General features: G+C 46.7%; 1 protein-coding gene across 1 annotated transcript; it reads left to right on the forward strand.

Annotated features, from left to right (window-relative positions):
- The first annotated feature begins 1,646 nt into the window (after window positions 1-1,646).
- LOC131486328 (uncharacterized) lies at window positions 1,647-21,010 on the forward strand. The gene is made up of 4 exons (XM_058686395.1): window positions 1,647-1,687; window positions 6,264-6,648; window positions 13,129-13,276; window positions 18,775-21,010. The coding sequence occupies exons 1-4, from the start codon at window positions 1,647-1,649 to the stop codon at window positions 18,867-18,869; spliced, it is 669 nt and encodes a 222-aa protein (XP_058542378.1). The 3' UTR covers window positions 18,870-21,010.
- The last annotated feature ends 625 nt before the right edge of the window (window positions 21,011-21,635 follow it).

Here is a 21,635-nt window from a genome sequence, read left to right on the forward strand (position 1 = left end):
ACGCTTAACCGACTGCGCCACCCAGGCGTCCCAAGCTATTGCAGTTTCTATTTGTTGAAGCTGAGCAAAATTCCTAGGCAGGAAAAGTAGATATCCACATGCAGAAGAATGAACTGGACCCTTATCTACACCATATATGAAAGTTAAATCAAAATGAATCAAATGTTAACATAAGAGCTATAACTATAAAAGTCTTAGAAGAAAACATAAATGGAGACTTCATGAGATTGGACTTGGCAGTGCCTACTGGGCTATGACACTATAGGTATAGGCAACAAAAGAAAAGTAAACAAATTAGACTTCACCAAAATTAAAAACTACCAACTATCAACTGAGGACAAAACAACCCACAGAATGGGAGAAAATATTTGCAAATAACCTATCTGCTACGGATTAACATCAAGAGTATACAGAACTCCTAAAACTCAATAGCAAAAACCAAGCAACACAATTCAAAAATGGGCAAAGTACCTGAACAGGCATTTCTCCAATGAAGACACACAAATGGCCAATAAGCACATAGAAAGGTGTTCAACATCGTTAATCACAAGGGAAATGAAAATGAAAATCACAATGAGATATCACTTCACACCCACTAAGAGGGCTGCTTTCAGAAAAACAGAAAACAAGTGTTGGTATGGATATGGAGAAAATGGAACTTTTGTGCATTACTGGTGGGAATGTAGCAATGGAGTAGCCACTAAGGCAAATAATATGATACCAGGAAAACTGGATAACCACATGCAAAAAGACATTAACAAAACAAAAAATTAAGCATACCATTTGATTCCATAATTCCACTTTTGGCTATATATACAAAAGAACTGAAAGCAGGACTGGCAGACATATTTGTACAAGCCATGTTCATAGCAGCATTATTCACAATAGCCAAAAGGTAGAAACAACCCAAATTCCATCAGTGGATGAATGGATAAACAATATTTGGCATATCCATACAATGGAATATTATTTAGCCTTACAAAGCAATGACATTTGAACACATGCAACAACATGGTTGAACCTTGAAGACATTATGCTAAGTGAAATAAGCTAGACATAGAAGGACAGGTATTGTGTGATTACACTCAGATGCGGCACCCAGAGTAGTCAAATGTGTTGATACAGCTGAGAGTGGTGGCTACCAGGGAGTTGGTGGTGGGGCAGGGGAGTAATGCATAGTTACTGTTTAAATGGCTACAGAGTTTCAACTTAGAAGGATCAAAAAGTTCTGGAGATGAATAGTGGTGATGGTTACACAACAATGTAAATATTTAAGGCCACTGAATTGTGCACTTAAAAATGATTAAAATGGCAAATTTTACTTTATATATATTTTGCCACAATAAAAATATTAAATTTAAGTAAATCAATAAACCAGGGAGTCCAAACCCCTTATTGACAGATGAACTGAAAACTTATTTGGTCTGAACCACACAACTACTGGAATAGCTGAAAGAAACAAACCTGTCCTCCCCCACCTGCTCCTAAGTCCTGCCCCAAGGCCCTTTGGTGGAATGGGTTTCATCACCTGCCCTCCTTCTGCATCCTAGAAACCCTTTTAATTCTTGATTATCCATTTGGGGTTTCCACCTTGGGGCTGAACAGTTCTCCCTTCTGCAGGGGTGGGAATAAAAAGCGGTTGTGGGATGGCGGCTAAGATCCAGCCTGAGACCCTCTTTATAGGGAGGTAAAGTTCAGGACACCTGCTCCAAATAGGTAAGTAAAGTAGCTGTTCTTTCCTTTGAGGGGATAAGGGATTTTGTAGGAACTTCACTGGTGGTTAATAATCTCCTTGTTCTCCTCTACAGCTAGTTCTGAGATCAGAGGTCCTTCACCCTCGTTCCCTGCCCCCAACATCCCTCTCTCCTCACACACTACTCTCTGCTACCAGCTCCTGGGGCCTCTTGGGTATTTGGCTTCCTTGCTAGATTAGACATTCTCTGAGAGCAGGGATCACATCTTCTTTGTAAATGCTACTCTCCCTCACCCCATCCCCAATTCTCCTCCAGCATCTGCTAAGCACGTATGTTACCCAGGGCCCAGCACTCAGTAGTTCCCAGAGAATTAGGTTGCTTCACGCTTACAAGCTTACATATCTTGCCAGAAGGTACATCTTGGAAACGTGCCTGATTGTTCTCTGGCAACTTTGGAGGTCCAAGAAGGCCAAATCTGGGACAGCTGGGAAGAACCTGGGTGGGGCCTGGGAGTGGACAACAGGTCAGTGTAGGGTCTGAGCCGTGGGCAATGAGTGCTTGCTACAGAGCCTGGGAGATGAGCTGGGAAACCCAATGAGGTGGTCTTGAAAGCTGTCCTCTTTCATAACGAAAGAGCCAAATGTCAAGGATAGGTTAGCAGGACTGACTCTAAAGAGGCCTGTGGTCACCTTCAGGCACAGGACTGCCTCCGTTGGTCTGGTCACATGTGGGTGGATTTCTCCAACTTTGCCCTGACTGTCCCTGTGTCCCCAAAGCCAAAAGATGATGGCAGGAGGAGGAGAATGAGGGTTTATGGAATGTGGACAAGCCCCACCAGTCACTACTTTGATCAGAGCCAGACAACCAATCTTTTTCTCCCCTTTCTGCCCTTGGACTGAGCCTCTGGGCCAGAATCAGCTTCCATTTTTAAACAGAATCAGTTTCCATTTTTAAATGTTTGGAGACTTGTAAAAATTACCCGGCTCCCACCTTTCTTTCCTTTACTCTTCCAAGGTCTTATCAAGAAAAACTGTGAAAGACTTTGAAATGGGCAAAGATCCCTGGCATCCTTTCAACAGAATGCCAGGCATCATCTAGACTGTTGCCTGGACTATAGGACCCTACCCAAGTTAGCTGATTCTACAGGGATCTGTGCCTTTTATTGGTGATGACATTGCATCTCTGTAGCAATAGAAGTTAACTTAGGCATGGCTGATGCTGAGACACGGATTCCTGTTCCAGGGATGCAAAGGAAGACGCCAGTTCTGTACCTCTCAGCAAATCCCTTCCTGCATCCCTGATGGCTATATATGTATCTACATTTTGGATTCTCCCATGAGCTGGCTATAACATCTTACTGTTTCCCTCATTAACTAGTGAGTTAAATCAAGTTGAACACGTGTGTTCATTTTACATTTGCATAAGAGTCATGATTTTACCTTTTAAGAAATTATCCTTGGGGCACCTGGGTGGCTTCGTTGGTTGAGTGTCTGACTTCAGCTCAGGTCATGATCTCACAGTTTGTGGGTTCAAGCCCTGCATGGGGCTCTCTGCTGTCAGCACAGAGCTTTGGATCTGACTCTGCTTTGGATCTTCTGTCCCTGTCTCTTTGCCCCTCCCCTGCTGGCACATTCTCTCTCAAAAATAAACATTTGAAAAAAAAAAATGATCCTTGGGGCATCTGGGTGGCTCAGTAGGTTAAGCGTCCAACTCTTGCTTTCTGCTCAGGTCATGATCTCACTATTGTGTGAGTTTGAGTCGCATCAGGCTCTGTGCTGACAGTGTGGAGCCTGCTTGGGATTCTCATTCTCCCTTTCTCTCTGCCCCTCTCCCACTCACATTGTCTCTGTCTCTCTCAAAAATAACTAAACTAAAAAAAATTATCCTTTAACAGTTTCAAATACCTGCTTTGTGCTTGAGCTGAAAGAATAGAGAGGAAAGGAAAAAAAAGGAGGGCAAGGAAGTGGGCAGGGTGGAAGGAGGAGTGGGAAAAGAGAAAAAGGAAAGAAAGGATAAGCCAAGAGGAACAGGATCAAGGGCAGAGCTAGGCAGGAGAAGGAGGGGAGGGAAGAGTGACGTAACCAAGGAAGAAGCAAAAGAAAAGAATCTTCTTATCCTGCAAACACACAAATGCTCTCTGTCTTCTGGAAGGAAAAGCCTTTATTTTGAGTCAGCTGTGAGAGGCCTTCTCAGTCTCTCAGTCCGAGAGGGAAATTATTTTCTGCCTGTTGTTTCCCAGGTCACCAGTTATATTAAGCCAAGGTCCCTTGGTGGCTGCCATCTATAATTTTTCCACTCCCTACCCTTTTGAGTCAGATCGCAAAATAAGGACATTTTGAAACTTGGACTCTTGGTGATCAGAATGTGGAGAATGTGGTCCAGGACACTCTCAGGTCTCGTGGAGCTGGCCAGGGTCCTTGTTGAGAGTCCTGCTTAGATCAGCAACAGGAGGGCAAACAGAGCCACCAGGTCGCTCCCATGGGTGCTCAGACCCTTGCCTGGCCCACCGAGACCACACAGTTCTAGGCCTTCTCCAGGCAGCAGGCCATAGCTGCTTCCACAGTGCCTTGTCTGGGGTTAGATGCAGGCTCTTTGCCCTGAAATGCCTCCACTGGCCTGGCATGGATCAGAAATGTGGAGAGTCAATTGTCATCATTCTGAAAAGCCCCTTCATAATATGTCCTTCATCTATCTTTCCAAACTTATGTCCTGCCACACCTACCACACATCCTGCATGCCAGCCAGGCCAGTCTCCTTGCCACTCTCTGAACAAGTCAAATATTTTCATGCCTCTGTGTCTTTGCTCTTGTTGTTCTCTCTGCCTGGAATGCCTTTTCCCTTTCTCCTTTGCCTGGTGATGTCATACTCATGCTTTCCTCCTCTTTCCAGGCAGAGTGAATTATTTCTTCCCTTGAGTCTTCATGTGTACTTTATATACATCTGTACTTAGATGCAGCACTCATCACTCTGGTTTGTAATTATTTGCCTGTCTGCCAGTCTGTTCTTCAAGGGCAAGAACCCAGGCTTATTCATGGGCTGCCCTGGTACTTGGCTCAGTACCAGGCCAGCACATTCATTCAGTCATTTCACAAATTTATTGAGGACTGATTACGTGCCAGGCTGTTTTCTAGGTGCTGGATGGTGAACAAAACTGATGAAGTTCTCTGTTCTCATGGAGCTTAGATTCTTGCTCAGGAGGCAGACAACATACAAATAAACAAATAAATGTCAAGTAGCAATAAGTGCTAGAAGAAAATCAAGGGGGCTAAGGGCACAGACAATGATGGAGGGTGTTATTTTAGCCAGGGTGGTCAGAGAAAGGCGCTCTTGGAAAGGTCGCATTTAAATAGACACCTGAAGGAAGTGAGGGAGTGCGTCATGTTGGTATCTGGGAAATAGAATCCCAGACAGAGGGAACAGCAAGTGCAAAAGTCCTCAGATGGGAGCATGTTTGTGTGTTCAAGGACAGCAGCAAGGGCCAGAGGATGCCAGAGTAGTGAGTGATGGGAAAAGCTGTAAGACAGAGGCTCCAAGAAAGAAGTAGGGGGCCAGAACTTAGAGCCTTCAGGCCAATGTAGAAACTTCAGCTTTTACTCCAGGAGACATGGGGAGCCATTGCAGTGTTGTCCCAATGTACATACATACACGGCACACTCGTCTGCTTCAATCTGCTCTCCAGCTACACTAAATCTACTCAAGTCTTCTTTGAGGAGAGGAGAGATGAACTTATATTTTAGAGCATTCATGACCTTACATGACCTCTTGGCTACTCTCTGAAGTACAGACTGTTCAGGGTGGGTGCTCAAGAAGGTGACTGATAATGTGGGACTAGATGCAAGAGTGGCCTTGGAGGACAATGTGGGCGTGTCCTTGATTGGACAGTAAGTCTGAGCATCTGCTCCCTTTAATCTATGTTCTCCTCCTCCTTCTTCCCTAGATAAGTGTCCCCATTGATGAGGATTTTTCCGTGCCTGGGTACTGAATGAACTTGGAGAAACCAGGTAAAACTCATGAGAAATAAACAGAGACCCTGGCCTGCTAAACTGAGAGATACTAATCTTGCCTGTAAGGCTCACCCAACAAGTCACGGCTGACTTTGTGACTTGGAGGAGGAAGGCCCAATTCAGGAATTAATAAAAGGCAAAGCATGGCTAGAGAAACTAGCCTTTCACAACTCCAGCACGCCTGCAGTATGACTGTTGGCTCCCAATCACCTTCAGGAGGCCGTGGCAAAGGAGCTCTAATAAAAGCTTGTCTGAGAGAAGGAATGAGACTTTGACCACCTACTCCTTCCAGGCCCCTTCCCAGGCACATGTGAAATATCCTCACTGCTAAAATATCCAATGAAGGTTGAAGAGGTGCCCCCTCTACCCCTCCATGCTCTCTCTCTAATGGTGGAATTTCAGGCATCAGGGAAGGCGCTCGCGAAGGGATTTCCGGTAGCGCCTCTATTCTTATCACACACACACACACACACACACACACACACACACACACACACACACACACAAAGCATTTATTCCCACCTCCTTTCTCCCAGAGAGGAACGCGGACACTCGGGACGGGTAGAGAGAGGCCCAAACTGGCAGCAGGGTTCAAGGGCGTGCCCGCCTCCGGGCGGAATCGTGGCGCCCAGAGCAGTGGAGGTCGGCGTACGGCAGAGGGCGCAGAGGAACTGCTCCGTCTGCCCGGAGCCCAGGCTCCCCGGTCCTGGAGCACCCTCCTCCCACCCGGCCGCCTCCGCGCCCCACCGCCGAATCGCTGGCTCAGCCTCCGAGCGAGTGTGGGCACCGTCAGGAAGCACCTTTCCAGGCCACCCCGCAGCTATCATCTGCCCCCTTATCCGGCCGCAGCCCATTTTCTGGTCAACCTAGTCCCTGGTCTACGGGCAGTCCCGGACGCGCCACACCCTCCACAGGCAATCCCTCTCCTCCCGCAGTTCCTTCCTTTCCAGGTGTGGCCGGTGGGGGAGAGCGGTGGTCGGGGAGGGCCGTGGTCGGGAGAACTCGGGCTTGGGACCCGGACCGTGAGCGGTTTTGTAGAAAGAAGCTCCAGGTGAGAGGTCAGAGCTATTTCACCCTAGGCACAGGCCCTTGGCCCCCTGGCTCTTGCGTGAGGGCCTAGAGCGCAGGACCCCGGGAAAGGAAGGAAGGCATCTGCAATGTTCGCTCCTGCAGGGCCTGGCAGGTGACAGGGGACATCGATATTGATTGGCTGAATGAATGCATGGAATGGAATGAAAGAAATGGGAAGTGGTCTGAGACCTGGCTCTGGCCAGCCCCATGCTGGCACAATACCTCCTAGCAGAGGTTGCCACACTCACCTTTGTCCTTGCCTGTCTCTCCCCACCACCATCTTCCCACCTCCCAGCTTTCCTTTCGCTTCCTGCCACTGCTCAAAAGCTTTCCCTAGCTGTCTGATCCCAATCCCTTCCCCTAGCTTTCAGATCTCTGTACAGTCTTGCCCCAACCTACGTACATACGTGGCACACTCTTCTGCTTGAACCTGCTCTTCAGCTACACTAAATCTACACAAATCTGAATACAACTTGAATTGGCCTTCCTCTGGTGGAGCCCCCACCTCCTTTTCCCCCTATCAGCAACACCTGCTCCCTTGCCTCCAAATCCTTCTCTTCCTTCAAGGTCCGGCTTCAGATTCCATTCCTTTTCTTCAGGAAGCATTCCCTGACTTTTTCACTCCAGAGTAGGTTTTCTCAGCTCTGACCTCCTATAGCATACACTCCCTGGCACTTGATTGGCACCAGTTACCTATGATGCTTTATCATGTATGCTTACCTACCTATGTTTTCTCTCCCACTGCACTGTAAACATTTGAAAGTCAGGGTCCAAGTCTTATTTATCTTTGTAGCTCCTCCTTCAGTTTATCACACATTTATTGGGCATCTACTACATACCCGGTATAGAGTCTAGCATATATGCTCCCAAAGGAGTCTAGGACACAGTCCTCCATGATGACGTTGGGGATAAAAGAAGACAAAATGGGGCTTGAGGAAAAGTAGAGGGTGTGGCTCGGAAATGGAGCACTCGCTAGGAAAGTCCCAAATGACTTTCTTTGGTAGCATTCAGCATCCTGGATTAGGAAGCAGTCTCATTCTCTAAGGGAGTGTCTGCCCATTTATGGAGTCACTCACTCATCCCATTCCCTCATTCATTCATTCATTCATTCATTTGATAAATATTTGTTGAGTCCTTACTTTACCCAGGTGACTCATAGGATTGGTCATACTGCAACCCCATGAGGGTTGGCTCTGTGTGTGTGTGTGTGTGTGGTAGGGAGCATTTGGTGTGAGTTGCTTCTTTGTCAGTTCCTGTTCAGAAGCATAAATCCCCACTGGAAATGGTTTTGGGAAATCCTAGATTTTCATGGAGGGGAGGAAGACCGTCAACCCTTCCTGAAGGTAAGGTGCCCAGACTTTGCCTTATAGTTCACTTTGGAACAGCTTACTCTACCAGACCATGTTCATTTCCAAGTGCTTTCCTTCTGTGATCATTCAAGGTTTTCCAAAGAGCCCTCTGAGGTTAGGTCCATTTGCCAGATGAAAAAGCTGAGGCTAGGAAAGTTAAGGTTTTCCCAAAGTCACTGAGCTACAGCAGGGCTGAGCCTACAGCAGGTCGTTCACATCCTGATCTCCTCAGCTTTATTGTAGGGGGCTTTGACCTAGACTTCTTTGGGACCCTATATGCTACACTTTACACCCGGTATGTGTAGATGCTTAACACGCTCCATCTATAGGTACACCCAGGGCTACAGAGGAGACAATCAGAGGATAGGAATCTCTGGCTCTCCACAATGAAGGAGGCAGGTCTCTGGAACAGGACATTTTAAATTTCAGATCAAAGTGGTGGCCCCCATTATATCTGGCCACTAACAACTCCCCAGGTCTCACTCAGAAATTTAATGGTAACTAATTACTGAATCCTAACTCCAAACTCTAATCTTAATGCCCCGATTCTAACCACTCCTTTAAATTATTCATTCCCTAATTCTAACCAGAATACATCGCTCCACCCCTAAGGGCAACTCAGCACCTCCAAGATCCTGGCAGTCTGATGCTATCTTTAACATCCCTCATATAGTCCACAGTGGGCCAAAGCCTGCTGCTCTAGTATCGGGGAGCAAGAAGGTCCAAAATGAAGGTGCAAGCAGCCAGGGAGGGACTGGTAACACCATGAATTTGTCTTCGTTATGAAAGCAGCCAGTTTTTCTCTCCAGGTACCCAGGCCTTCATGTTGTCCCCAGGCCTTTCTGGAAGAGGGGGGAAAGAAATAGGGTGTTACTGGTTTTAGAAATATTTGAGAGAGGCCTAAAACCAGGCTAGGCTTAACAGAGGAGGTGAAGCATGAATGGAGGGATTCCAGCCATTCAACAAGTATTATACTAACAATTGAATGTGCCAGAGCACCCTGGCAAGCTGTGATTCAGATACAGTTCCTGCCCTCAGGCAGATTGCTATTTATTTTTTTCCAACGTTTTTTATTTATTTATTTATTTATTTATTTTTATTTATTTTTATTTTTGGGACAGAGAGAGACAGAGCATGAACGGGGGAGGGGCAGAGAGAGAGGGAGACACAGAATCGGAAACAGGCTCCAGGCTCCGAGCCATCAGCCCAGAGCCTGACGCGGGGCTCGAACTCCCGGACCGCGAGATCGTGACCTGGCTGAAGTCGGACGCTCAACCGACTGCGCCACCCAGGCGCCCTCAGATTGCTATTTAGAGGTAACTGATTTTTTGGAGCACTGGCCATGTGTTAGGTACCTGTGTTACCTACTTTTCCATGTCATATTTTGTTTAATTGCTACAACCTATGGAAAAGGAACTCTTATTCCATTTTATAGATGAAGGAACTGAGGCTCAGCGCTAGTAAAGGGCAAAGCCAGAGACTTAAATGCTAAATCCTTTTCCTGCATTGCCTTTGGGCGGAGCAGGGGAGGGAAGTTTTCCAGTAACTCTGACATCTGTTCCTGAGTCAAGTCGCCTCCACTAGTCCCAGGCCGCAAGTGTGGAGTAAGGGGATTGGGCCAGATTCTCTCCAAGGCTCCGCCCACTCCTGCTATGCTGAGCCTATCAGATCGTAGGCTTTGGGGGCGGGACCAGAGGCTGTTAGAATGGTAGCTTGCTGTCAGCCGTGGGTCAGATCCCAGGCTTCAGGAGTTCTCTGTGTTAGTTGTTGTCTTTTCCTTGGTGTCTGGCTCTACCCGTTTCCCTGTTGACCACCAGGATTCCAAGTCACTGGAGAATCATGGCCTACTCTTGCTTCCCATTAAAGTCAAGGTCAGACTAGTTTTGTCCCCAAAGCACCAAGCCCTGCCTTATAGGAAGCACCTCTGCTTCCACTTTATGGTCACCATAAAATAATGTTATTTAGTTAATTGGTATTTCAGGCAACTACTTTGCCTGGCCTTGTAGAGAATGGCCCCTGCCCTTAAGGTGTTTACAACGTGGTTATATATTAAAAAAAATGAACTAATAAATAAGAGTACTGTAATAATAGATCACATTCGTAGAACACTAACTGCATGCCAGATGCTGTAGCTTTTAATAAAGAGTAGCTCATTTAATGCATAGCAACACATCACAGTAACTTTTCCCCTGAAACATATAACAGGGGTGGGGAGAGCTAGGGGAATGGCATCAGAAGAACTTACATTCAAGTGTAAATCCTGCCCAATGCTAGCTGAATGATGCTTGGAAGTTACTTAACCAGTCTGAGCTTCAGTTTTCATATCTGCTGAATGGTAGTGTTTTATACCCTATTGGTAAAGAGCTATTTTTGAGGGCTAAGTGGAATAATGCTTATGAAATACTTAGCATGGTGTTTAGGACAGAGTAAGTGCTTAGGTGTTTATTCATTCGTTTTATAAATATTTGCTGAGTGCCAGGCACAGTTCTGGGCACTAGCAATAAAAGAGTGAACAAAACACAAAGCCCACTTACTTGCTATGGCTTACTGAATCTCCGTTTCTTCTTTTCTACCTGTATATTTCCATTCAGTTTCATGTTGATTAGCTCATTTTAAGTAGATATATTTACTTCCTTCATCTTTGCATCATCTTGGTCAAATAGGGGTAAAAGAGGATTAATTCCATGGGATGGATGGAGAAACAGAGGCCTAGAAAAATTAGATGATTTACACAATACATCTGTAACAAAAGCTTAATCACAGATTGGTCTCCTGTTTCCTAGCATGCTCTCCTTTAGGAATTTTCTCTTTTAGCATTCCAGACAGACTTATATCTTTGGTGAGGGGGGAAGAGGGGTGGTGGTGGCTGTGAGCTTTCCTCAGAAAGTACCTGCAGAGAGCTCACTGTTGGAGGTTCTAGCCCCTCCCACCCTCAGGTTCTGTCTACGTGGGTGAAATAGAGTGCTGATCATGACGGCATTAGGGCAGAGCCCTCCACCACCACAGACAGGTTGGTCCATTATGATAGAGAAGAACATATGGAGAAAGAGGTAAATGGTGATGGAGCACCCTCCCCCCACCCCAGCCCACCTAGCACCTAGCCCACTTTGGTTCTTTTCTGCTGAGACTCCTCCCATCCCTTCTTCCAAACTCACTGAGTTGATGCATGAGGATCCAGCAGGATTCCTGTGCAGAGTAAGAAAAGCACTATGAGTTGATTGGGTGTACACGATAAGTAGGTAAGAAAACTTGTGTTTAGTAAAGCTGGTTCTCAAATTTATTAATGTGCAGCAAAACTTAGCCTAAGCAAAAGTCAAAAGAGTGGGCAAAGATGATATACAAGCTTCTTCATTCATGGAAGAGCTACTCAGGATTACAACACATTGGCAATAAGTCCAACAACAGGGGGCTCATTGAGTAAAACTGTGGCTTTCTCTACTCTGGAATGTTAGGTAGCCATGAACAATTTTACTACAAAATCTATTTCCTGACCTGGGGAAATAACCATGATATATTTCTTTTTTTTAAGTTTATTTATTTTGGGGGGTTGGGTAGGGACAGCAAGAGAGAGGGAGAGAGAATCCCAAGCAGAATCCAAACAGTCAGTGCAGAACCTGATTCGGGGCTTGAATCCACAAGCCACAAGATCATGACTTGAGCCAAAGCCGGACACTTAACTGATTGAGCCACCTAGGTGCCCCATCATGATATATTTCTAAAAGGTAAAAAGCAGGCCAGAATAACAGGGAGATCCTCCAGGAAGAGGAGGCCAGGTCCAGCTCTCTTTGACACCAAAGAAAGCCTGGCCTGATTTATTTGTTTGTAGAGGCACGTCTCAACAACCTATAAGAAGTCCATCTTCTATAGAGGGTTTCAGAAATCAGTTTCAGATTCTCCTTCCTTCACCCTACCTTTTTATTTTGTAACCTTAGTCCTTGATGTAACCTAAAGTCCAGTAGGAGAAAGATCACACGAAAATCATGTTATTTCCTCTCAGGCTCAGCCAGGGCCTTTGCACAAGCTGTTCCAACTGAAGGAGCTCATCACAGAGCACATATCCCCCTACACACACACACACACACACACACACACACACACACACACACACTGCCCCCAGATCTCAGCTCAGTCATCACTTCAATTCATCTGGGCCATCTTCCTTGCCTTGACTTCCCTAACAGGTCCGTTTCCTCTCTGATACATCCTCACAGCACCATGTACTTCCTTCTCCTTTGTTTACATTTATTGTCATTATATGGTGAGTGTCCTCCATCTATGTTGTCTCCCTCTATGGCAACAAAGATGGTGGCCATGGATACTCTCCACCCTCTTTCCCACTCAGCATGATTCTTCCACAGGTTCTCAGCAGATGCTGGATGCATAGATAGATGAATGACAAAGAGATGGCAGGACAGATGAGGCTGCAGGATCTAACCAGCAGGAACAGAATGATTACAGCAGATGTCTCCAGGGCAGGATGGGCTAGCTCTATACTTAGAGGAGTAGGTGCAATTTCAGGGTCACTAGGACAGCCCTCCTGGACCTGCACTCCAGTGCCTGATATCCCTTTTACAAAAGGAGACAAAGCCTTTGTTCCTTACAGTGTATAGAGCTCAGGCATGAATCCCACATTCCTGGAGAGGAGAGAGGTGCTTGGTGGCTTACTTACATTCATGCTAAGGGGTAAATGACTAATAGAGTCTTTCCTAAGAGCAAATTGTGATGGGACGTGGTGTATGCAGGAGGGGGGAGGAAGTTAGGGAGCTAGGCTAGGGACCCAAATGGGGAAAGGACACAGAAAAAGGAGTCTTAGGGCCTGATGCCAACCTTGACCCACAGTGTCATTTTGCCTTTGCTGCACGCAGCCTGGTCCTACTGGGTATTAACAGCCTTTTTGGTAAATCGGGTTCTGCAAATATTTGACGTCTGGAAAACTTTCAACAAAGATGGCGTTCAGAAGGCTGGCTCGGAGGCCCCAGGATGACAACCTAATTATGTTCCTTTTAATAGCTCCTTCCCAAGTGCTCAGTCAGGGACATCTGCTCTGCCGCGGTTGCACCTTCAGGGAGGAATATTTTTAACACTGTGATGCCACAAAAGGAAACTTCTGAAGGCTGGATGAAAATGGCCTCTGTATTCACAGTGCCTCAGGGCCCAGGTAGGTAGGGCCTAATGCTCTCCCCTTTTCCCACCTCCACCCCCTAAAACAGGGCCAGGCTCCTTTTCACAAGGAGAGGTGTTGGCTTACAAGGAAGTGGTTGTTATGTGTGTGTGTATGTGTGTGTGCTTGGGTGTGTGTGTGTGTGTGTGTTTTAAATATTCCTTTTTCAGATTTCACAGAGGTACATTTGATGTGCCAGGCTGCCTCACCCAGCTTCCATATAAGTGGGGTGTCAAAAATAACAACCAAGAACACAGCAAATCCTTTGATGCCAGCCCTCCCTGCATGGTACTGGGCCCTGTCACTGCTTCTGCTAGTTAACTATTCTTACTCCACACCCCAGAAGAGGAGCCCCCCGCCCCAATACAGATGCTAGTTATGTCAGAGGAAGGAAAGGGGAGAAAAATAAGAAAGGGAAGGGTTTCTGTAGTTTGTTTACTAGAAGACTAGCTTGCTAGAAAGGCCACAGGCTGACAGGCTAAAGATGATGTGTCTTAAGGGAGGGTTCCTGGGATCAATGAGTGCAAGGAGAAAAGTGCAAGGAGCCCAAGAGATGATCTACTCTAAATTCTAGCCTCCTTTTCTTCATACAAGTTACCTGAGGCCCAGAGAGGTAAACAGACTTGCTTAAGGAGTTAGCTTTGACGCTTGGGTTGGCTCTCCTGTTTTTAGTCCAGAGTTTATTTTGGTGAGAGCTGCTCTATTAGTTCACCAAATCACATTGGCAGACTCCTGATGGAAGTGTGGCCTCATTATCTAGGAAGGCAGTTCTCTTTGTCGGAGTAATACCGTGGAGCAAGGAGGAGAAATGGGTCGTCCTTCTGCCGGCCAGATCACCTGGTCTGCTCTGGACTAGACACTCATATGCCCATCAAGAAGGAGATGCTGGGCAGCTGAGCATTGTTCTGTGCTGTGTTTACGCTAATATTTTCAACCCACATTGAGATTCAAGCTCATCATAAAGGTGTTTATACTTACTTCAAGTCCCTTCCATGCTTCTAGTGAGGACAGAAGAAGAAGCATTTCCAGAAAAGCTCCAAGGAAGGGCAAGTGGAGTGCAGGGTAAAAGGTGCTGCTCTACTCCCTGAGCCAGAATCTTCATTTCCCAGCTGAGTCCCAGGACATCTGGCTCAGTGCAGCCCTCTCATTACACACTGACTGAACTTGTGTTGCCTCTTTTCTTAAGCTCTCACTTGACCACCATAGACTTCTCTGGTTCCCTCACCTTTCAACTTCAGCCTCTGTTGCTAACCAGTTGCCCATTCTTTGGGTCTTACTTACTCAAATTCTGGAGAGGGAATGTGATTGACTCAACTTCCCTTTGGCTCCAGATGTTCTCCCTTTGGGGTGCCAGTTTTTGGATGCACTGGTCTTGGGTCAGGGGGGAGCTTCAGGGCCAATCCTTGTGCACTCAGCATAAGAATGAGCCTGTCGCTTGCCCGAGGGAGCTCTGGGGCCTGGTGGGCATCCCACTGCCTGGCCTGAGCAGTGTTCACCATGCTGGAGATGCAGTGTTGGAAAGACTGAGGGATCTCTATGGGGCGGCAAAGGCAAGACAAGACCTTGGTGATAAGGCCTAGCAGTGGCTCTTAAAACTGAAGAAACAAGTGCTCAACAGTCACCACGATGGAGAAAATCTAGGCGGTGTGTGGGGAGGGTTGGGGAAGAGCAGGTGCACAGTATGTAGTAAGGTTGGTGTGTATGGTGAACTTGCCTTATTCACAACCTTGACCAAGGCCTTGACATTTATAATCAAATACTGTGACTATGAATATGATTACTACTACCATCACTACCACTACTCCTTCTCCCACTCCTAGCTAACACATATTCCATGCCAGACACTGTTCTAAGCACCTTCCATCTGTTAACTCCTCTAATCCTTATCTGAGTAAGTACCATTCCCATCTTACCTACGTAGAAACTAAGACTCAGAGAGATTATGTGGAGCCAAGGTTATACAGCTAATAAGTGGAAGAGCTGGGATTCCAACCTGAGAAGCATGTGTTTTTAATGACTTTGCCATGCTGCCTCCCTGATAGAAGCAGGTGGCCAACTCCACTATGCTGTTTGAAAGGCACCATTTGGTCCTAAATACCCCAGAATGTCTCCCTCAGTTCTATCATGCTTGCCCTCTCCCCTCTGGTTCAGAAATTCCTGCTCTTAGTCACTACTATAGTGGAAGATATGGTAACCTCAGGAGAGCCCTTTGCCCTCTCCCATTAGACCTTTGGTCCTAAGCAGATGGGCAAGAAGTATGGTGACTTCACTCTTAGGAGTTAGTCATCAAAGCCTGGTGGTTAAAGGAAGTGGCAAAAGTGGTGAAGAGATCCAGGGTTAACCTTGAACTCAGGCAAAGAAAGAAACCCATACATGGTGTATTGTACTGAGAAGCCTCAGGGAAGAAACCCTCCACCCCAATACCTATCATTCCATTATTATAGGTCTAGATCAGTGCTGACCCACAGAACTTGCTATGACAATGAAAATTTCCTATATTTGTGCTGTCCAATTTGGTAGCCCCTAGGCACATGTAGCTATTGAGCACTTGAAATTTGGCTAGTATAACTGAAGAACTAATTATTTTATTTTATTTATTTATTAAAAATTTTTTTTATTAGTTTTCTTTATTTTTGAGAGGCAGAGAGAGACAGAGCATGAGTGGGGGAGGGGCAGAGAGAGAGGGGAACACAGAATCTGAAGCAGGTTCCAGGCTCTGAGCTGTTAGCACAGAGCCCCACGCAGGGCCTGAACTCACGAACCATGAGATCATGTCCTGAGCTGAAGTTGGATGCCTAACTGACTGAGCCACCCAGGCACCCCAATTTAGATCTACAGTTAAATGCCACATGTGGTTAGTGGCTATCATAATGGTCAGGGTGGTTCTTGAGGCCTCCTTGGGAATATACATCCTCTGGGAGGCTCAGACCTTAAGCATTTCTTTCCCAAAACTTTAGTTCAGGGAGTGCAAGCTAGGCATAAGGGTGTCAGGCCAATGCATTTCATTTGGCCAGTATGAGGCTTTGGAATCTTTAATTCAAATGTCTTCAGCCAAGCAGGCATCTCCAGCCTCCATTTCCCCTGGTTTTACTCCAGGGCCAAGTCACACATTTTGCCACCTCTGAAGGAGTTTAGCTGCGCCCAGCCTCGGTAAAAGCCTTCAGTGGTTCTCAAGTTTATTTCATTTGCTCCTTACAGCAGCCCCAGGGTAGAGGTAGAGTTGAGACTGTTATGCCCATTTTATGGGTAAGAGAACGAAGGTTCCCAGAAGCACCTGGAAGGGCCATTCTCCAAAGCCAGCTCCACCTTTCTTGTCTCATTTGAATAGACACTGGAAGGCCGGCTTATATCTGGGGTGTTGACGTGGCCCTCGTGGAGGAACCTTGCCCTGCCCTAGCTGCTGGCACTCACAGCCTTCAGAATGCTTCTTCCCCAGCACTCCATTCTTGTTTTCATTCAAACATCACCTTGATTCATTTTTAATGCAAGTCAGCTGCTGTTCTAAGCTTTACTTAATATACCACTTCCACTTACTTCCACTGCCTGCCTGCCTGGAAACTTAGTTCTTCCAGAGTTGAGCACACCTGGGGTCTATCAGCAGATGCATCTGGGTGAACTGGAAGGGAAAGAATTCAACCTTCCAACTACCACCAGCCCAAGACTGCTCCCCAGGCCTTCTGTCTACATGGAACTTGATCTTAGTCCCATCCCAGTTTTCCATCGGCACTGCTTATCTACTGGATTCTGGAATTTAACACCTGCTTGACCCATGCCCTGTTTCTGAATGACCGCCTCTGCCTCTCTCAGCCACCTATTAGGGCTCCCACTCAAGTTTCCTGCCTCCCTGAGCAACCCCACACTGAACTCTGTCTGCCCCCTCGGTCTTTCCTACCGCTTACTTTCCCTTTCTCTGGTGACTGCATATTTATACTACTGTTTGATTATGGCTGAGGAAAGAGACCTGCCTGCAATCAGGAGGTGCAGGTTATATGGCCTTGGGCAAGTACTTTGACCTCGTGGAATCTCCATTTCTAAAACTGGGATTTTTCAGGGGTTGGACCAGATTAGTGGTCCAGACTAGTTAGAACAGATTAGATTTTTTGAACTGTTTTCCCTAGGAGGGTTCCTCAGAGACTGCTTTGCTACATAGAAGCAGGGGATGGAGGGGAGCCAAGTGGATAGGAACTTCAGGATTTCTTCTATCCTCTCCAACCGGAGAACCCACTTTGATATGATTAATGGACCTGGGTTCTGAAATGCTGCACAGAGAGAGAAAGAGAGATTGAAAACTCCAGATTATCCATAATTAGATGATCCAAAAAACCTCTTACAGCTCTAACAAGGTAGAGGCAAAGTCTTTTCTCCCCAGTGAGTTATAGGCCCTTGCGGGCAGTTTGTGTGTAGACTACCCAATAGGAGCCCAATCAGTGCCTGTGCAATGAGGGAAGGAACATCGGACACTCTCTTGTTCTCTTCGGTGGTGTTCCATGTGTATCTCTTCTCAACAGTCAGATGGAAAGGCCTTACTTTTACACTTCTTGAGCATTCTCCAGAGAGCTTCTAGCACAGGGCCTGCAGTCTGACCTCAAACCCTTTCCCTAATTGAAAGATCAGGCCACGGCGGGGTGGGGTCCAAAACCCTGCGTGTGAGTCCCACCTCCTTTACTGCCTCCATGGTCTCTGACAGGGGACTTCAGGCCCTCTGAGCCTTAAATTTCTCAGCAAGGTAATACTGCTTATGATTTGTTTATTATTTTGAAGTCAGACTTTATACCTAGACCCCTCCCTCTTGCCCTGAGGTATTGTGCTCTCCCCAGTGTGGGAGGGTGGAGGGATATATTAATTGTTTCTACAGAGTCCACTTGCCCAGGGTAGAAACCACAACTGAAAGGTTCAGAGTTGAGCCTGTGAGAAGCAATAGCTTGCTAGTAAAACCCACACAGTAAGATGAGTCTTATAAAAATGACCACAGAGTGACAGAGGCCAGAAGAACTGTTTTAGAAGGGAGGGGAAAAAAAAGAGGTGGTTCATAGAGGGAAGCCATGGACCCTCTGGGCTGTGACCAGCCCACAGCACATGAAACAAAGCCATGGACCTGCTTGACCTCAGAGTCGTCTTCCCATCTCTTTTTTTTTTTTTTTTTTCAACGCTTTTTATTTATTTTTGGGACAGAGAGAGACAGAGCATGAACGGGGGAGGGGCAGAGAGAGAGGGAGACACAGAATCGGAAACAGGCTCCAGGCTCCGAGCCATCAGCCCAGAGCCTGACGCGGGGCTCGAACTCACGGACCGCGAGATCGTGACCTGGCTGAAGTCGGACGCTTAACCGACTGCGCCACCCAGGCGCCCCTTCCCATCTCTTAGAGCTTATGTCTACGGATTGTGACTGGTGTAGACCCAGCATGTCCTGGGGGACAAAATAATGAAGTCAGCAAGGTTTGTCCTCAATATTACTCCTTTGCTTCCTCTGTTCCCTCTCATTTTCCCATCTTCAGATGCCCAGAGCCTATGGGACAAGAAAGAAGGAGAATCCAGGGACAAGAAAGAAAGAGTGTATTGGAGTAGCACTCTCTCCTGGAGGTGGTGGTGACTGAATGTGAGGCCTCTCTCAGAGGGGGCTACATCTCCAGGGAATCTTGGAGAGAGGAATTCCCAAGCCAGAGGCCACGTGTGACCCGCAGATATTTTTGGTTTTGGTCAACATCATGGTAACCTCAAGAGTTTTGTAAGAAAAAAAAAAGAAGATTTTACATAAAAATTTAGATTTCTGGCTTATTTTAGAAAATGGAAGAACTGAAAAGTACTGGCCACACATTCCTACTAAGAACTGGTTGAGTTAAGTGTTATCGCCCTCTTTAAAAGAAACCTTTGTTCGCTGGTTTGCTGCAGGCCCTACCAGTCCTTATTGCTCCCTGTCATTATCTCTGGCCTCCTCCTTCCAGTTATGCCACTGCCTGGCTCCTGTAGCATCTGAGCTTGTGACCTTTGACTTCATCCAAAGAAATTACACAGTAATAGGAGCACAGAGAACCATGAAGGCAATATTTCTGGGCAGAGGAGCATCTCCTTGTTCTTAACATCATTCCATTTGGGAGCCACCCTTCCTGGGAGAAGTGAATGTTGCTACACAGCCTTGTGTGGAGCATGTAGACTGCCAAAGGATTTGGAAAAAAGTTCATAAAGATCTGCCAGCTCCCTGCCCCCACAGCCTGCCCCCTCCAGCATCAGTAGTTGACCATTTCATCCTCATCACCAGTGAGTTCAGGCCCCGATTGCTCATTCTCTGTGACCCAGGATAGAGTCACCTTTGTGCCTGAGCCCAGCCTGACCTTGCAGCCGGTCCCATTATTAGGGCCCTTTGCTCTGTGCCAGCTGATCTCCGAGTCTGGGGCTGCCCCTCACCTGAGTGCCTGCCTTGGCTTCCTACCAGCCCTGCATTGCTCTGGGGACTGAGTTCTGCCCTGCCTTCCCAGGCAAGGTCCCTAGAACACCGCTGCTGCCGCCAGAGTCCTTGAGCTGCAGGAATTTCTTCCTTCTTCCACCTCTGCCTTTCCCAGAGGCTGACCTGCCCTAACCCCTTAGGATAGGCCTTATCCTGTTGTGTGCCCAGCCCTGTGCACGATGCTGCCAACACAGGTAAAATTTGTCCAGGGAGTGGGGTTTAGGTGGGATTTTGGCTCCCACTGGCCATCTTTGTGCAGCTTTTGTGCACAACTGCACAATGACTCTGAATAGGTTCCCTGGCTCCTGAGCCCAGCCATTGCTGTTTGGCCTCATCCTCCCACTGATCTGGCTTCCTTTCTGATACCTATCCTCCAGTTCCTCATCATTTCCTCTCCCTCCTTGTCTCACATCTAAGCCTGGAGAAACAAGTGATTAATATAATAATAATTTACATATTGAGATTTTGTCCAAGGCTGCGTACTAAGTGCTGCACGTGTATTATCATATTGGATTCTTACAACCACCATGCCATCCCCATTTGCTGGCTGAGAAAACTGAGGCACAGAGAGACTGAGGAATTTCTTCAAGGCCCAGCAAAAATGGGTGACAAAACCAGGATTCAAACCTACGTCTGTCTGTTGCCACAGCTTACGCTTTTAACCACTCAACTCTGTTTCCAAATCAAAGAAAGCTAGAAGGGAGGGAGGCTCAGAGAAACCAATAACTTGCCTAAGATCACACAGTTCAGTGGTGGAACTCGAATTCAAACTCAGGTAGGTATTCTGTCACCAAGTCCAGAGTCCCTTCACCTGTTGCTGGTACTCTTAGGCTGCCTCTTTCACTGTTCTGTTTGCTTCTCAGCTCCTGGTGTATGATGGGGCACAGGAGGTGCTCAGGAAACCCTTGCAAACCAAAGGACTTACTTACCTCGCCTCACTTGATATGCCTTGTTGGAGCTGTTCTCTCATGGACTCCGAATTGCTTTGATATCAGCCAGGATGGCCTTGCCCACGGACATGTTTGCTCTTAGCTCAGACCTGGAGGGCCTGGAATTCCACCATAGAATGTAGTTTTCCTAGAAGGGGGACAGAAGACTATAAGGAATTGAATTTAAAGTCCTAATATTTCAGGATCCATGAGTTTTTCTGAAAGTTTTCTAAGAGAATGTGGGGAGTATGAGAAAGTAAAGTTCTGATTGAGGGTAGGTTGGGAGAGGACAGTGGGACAAATCTGGCACAGCAGGGTATGAATACAAATTCTATTTAAAGTGGTTTTCCAGAAATCAGAGCCTCTTGATCCTCTTTCCTTGAACTCTGTATCTCTGGGTTTGACCTTGTCTTTGGGCCCTACAGTCCCCTGGTCCAGGTCCTTCTTCCCAGCTGGGGAGGTTAGCTCAGATACCCCTGGGGAGAACTTGGGGACAGGCAGGGCCTAGTATAGAGCCAGCAGAAATGCCAGCTTCACAAAGCAAAGCTTCCACACCTGTCCCCTTCCAGCAGTCCTATGCCTGGCCATCGCCCCTGGAAATAGTCCCGCCAAGCAGCTTGGCACGTTAGTAGCTCTAATGGACAGTAAACTTTGTGCAAGCTTGTAAGAGCTTTGGATTCCCAGGCTGCCTGGTGAAAACAGGTTTCTTAGAGACCCATACCAGACTTAGTTTCTGGCAGCATGGTTGGGATTAAGGACTTTCCAGAACCTTCACTCAATTCAATTTAAATGAGCAAGGATTTACTTAGCCTCTCTGAGTGCCAGCACAGTTTCTGGAGACCAGTGTAGGAGATTCCACTAACTCTTCTCCTATTCCAATCCTTTTGTACATCTGCTAGTAGCTCAATTTTTTTCCTTCTTTTTTTTTTTTTAATTTTTACAGTTTGTATTTATTTATTTTGAGAAAGAGAAAGAGAGAGAGAGA

The sequence above is a fragment of the Neofelis nebulosa genome, chromosome 9 (assembly GCF_028018385.1).
Source record: "Neofelis nebulosa isolate mNeoNeb1 chromosome 9, mNeoNeb1.pri, whole genome shotgun sequence".
NCBI classification, from domain to species: Eukaryota; Metazoa; Chordata; class Mammalia; order Carnivora; family Felidae; genus Neofelis; species Neofelis nebulosa.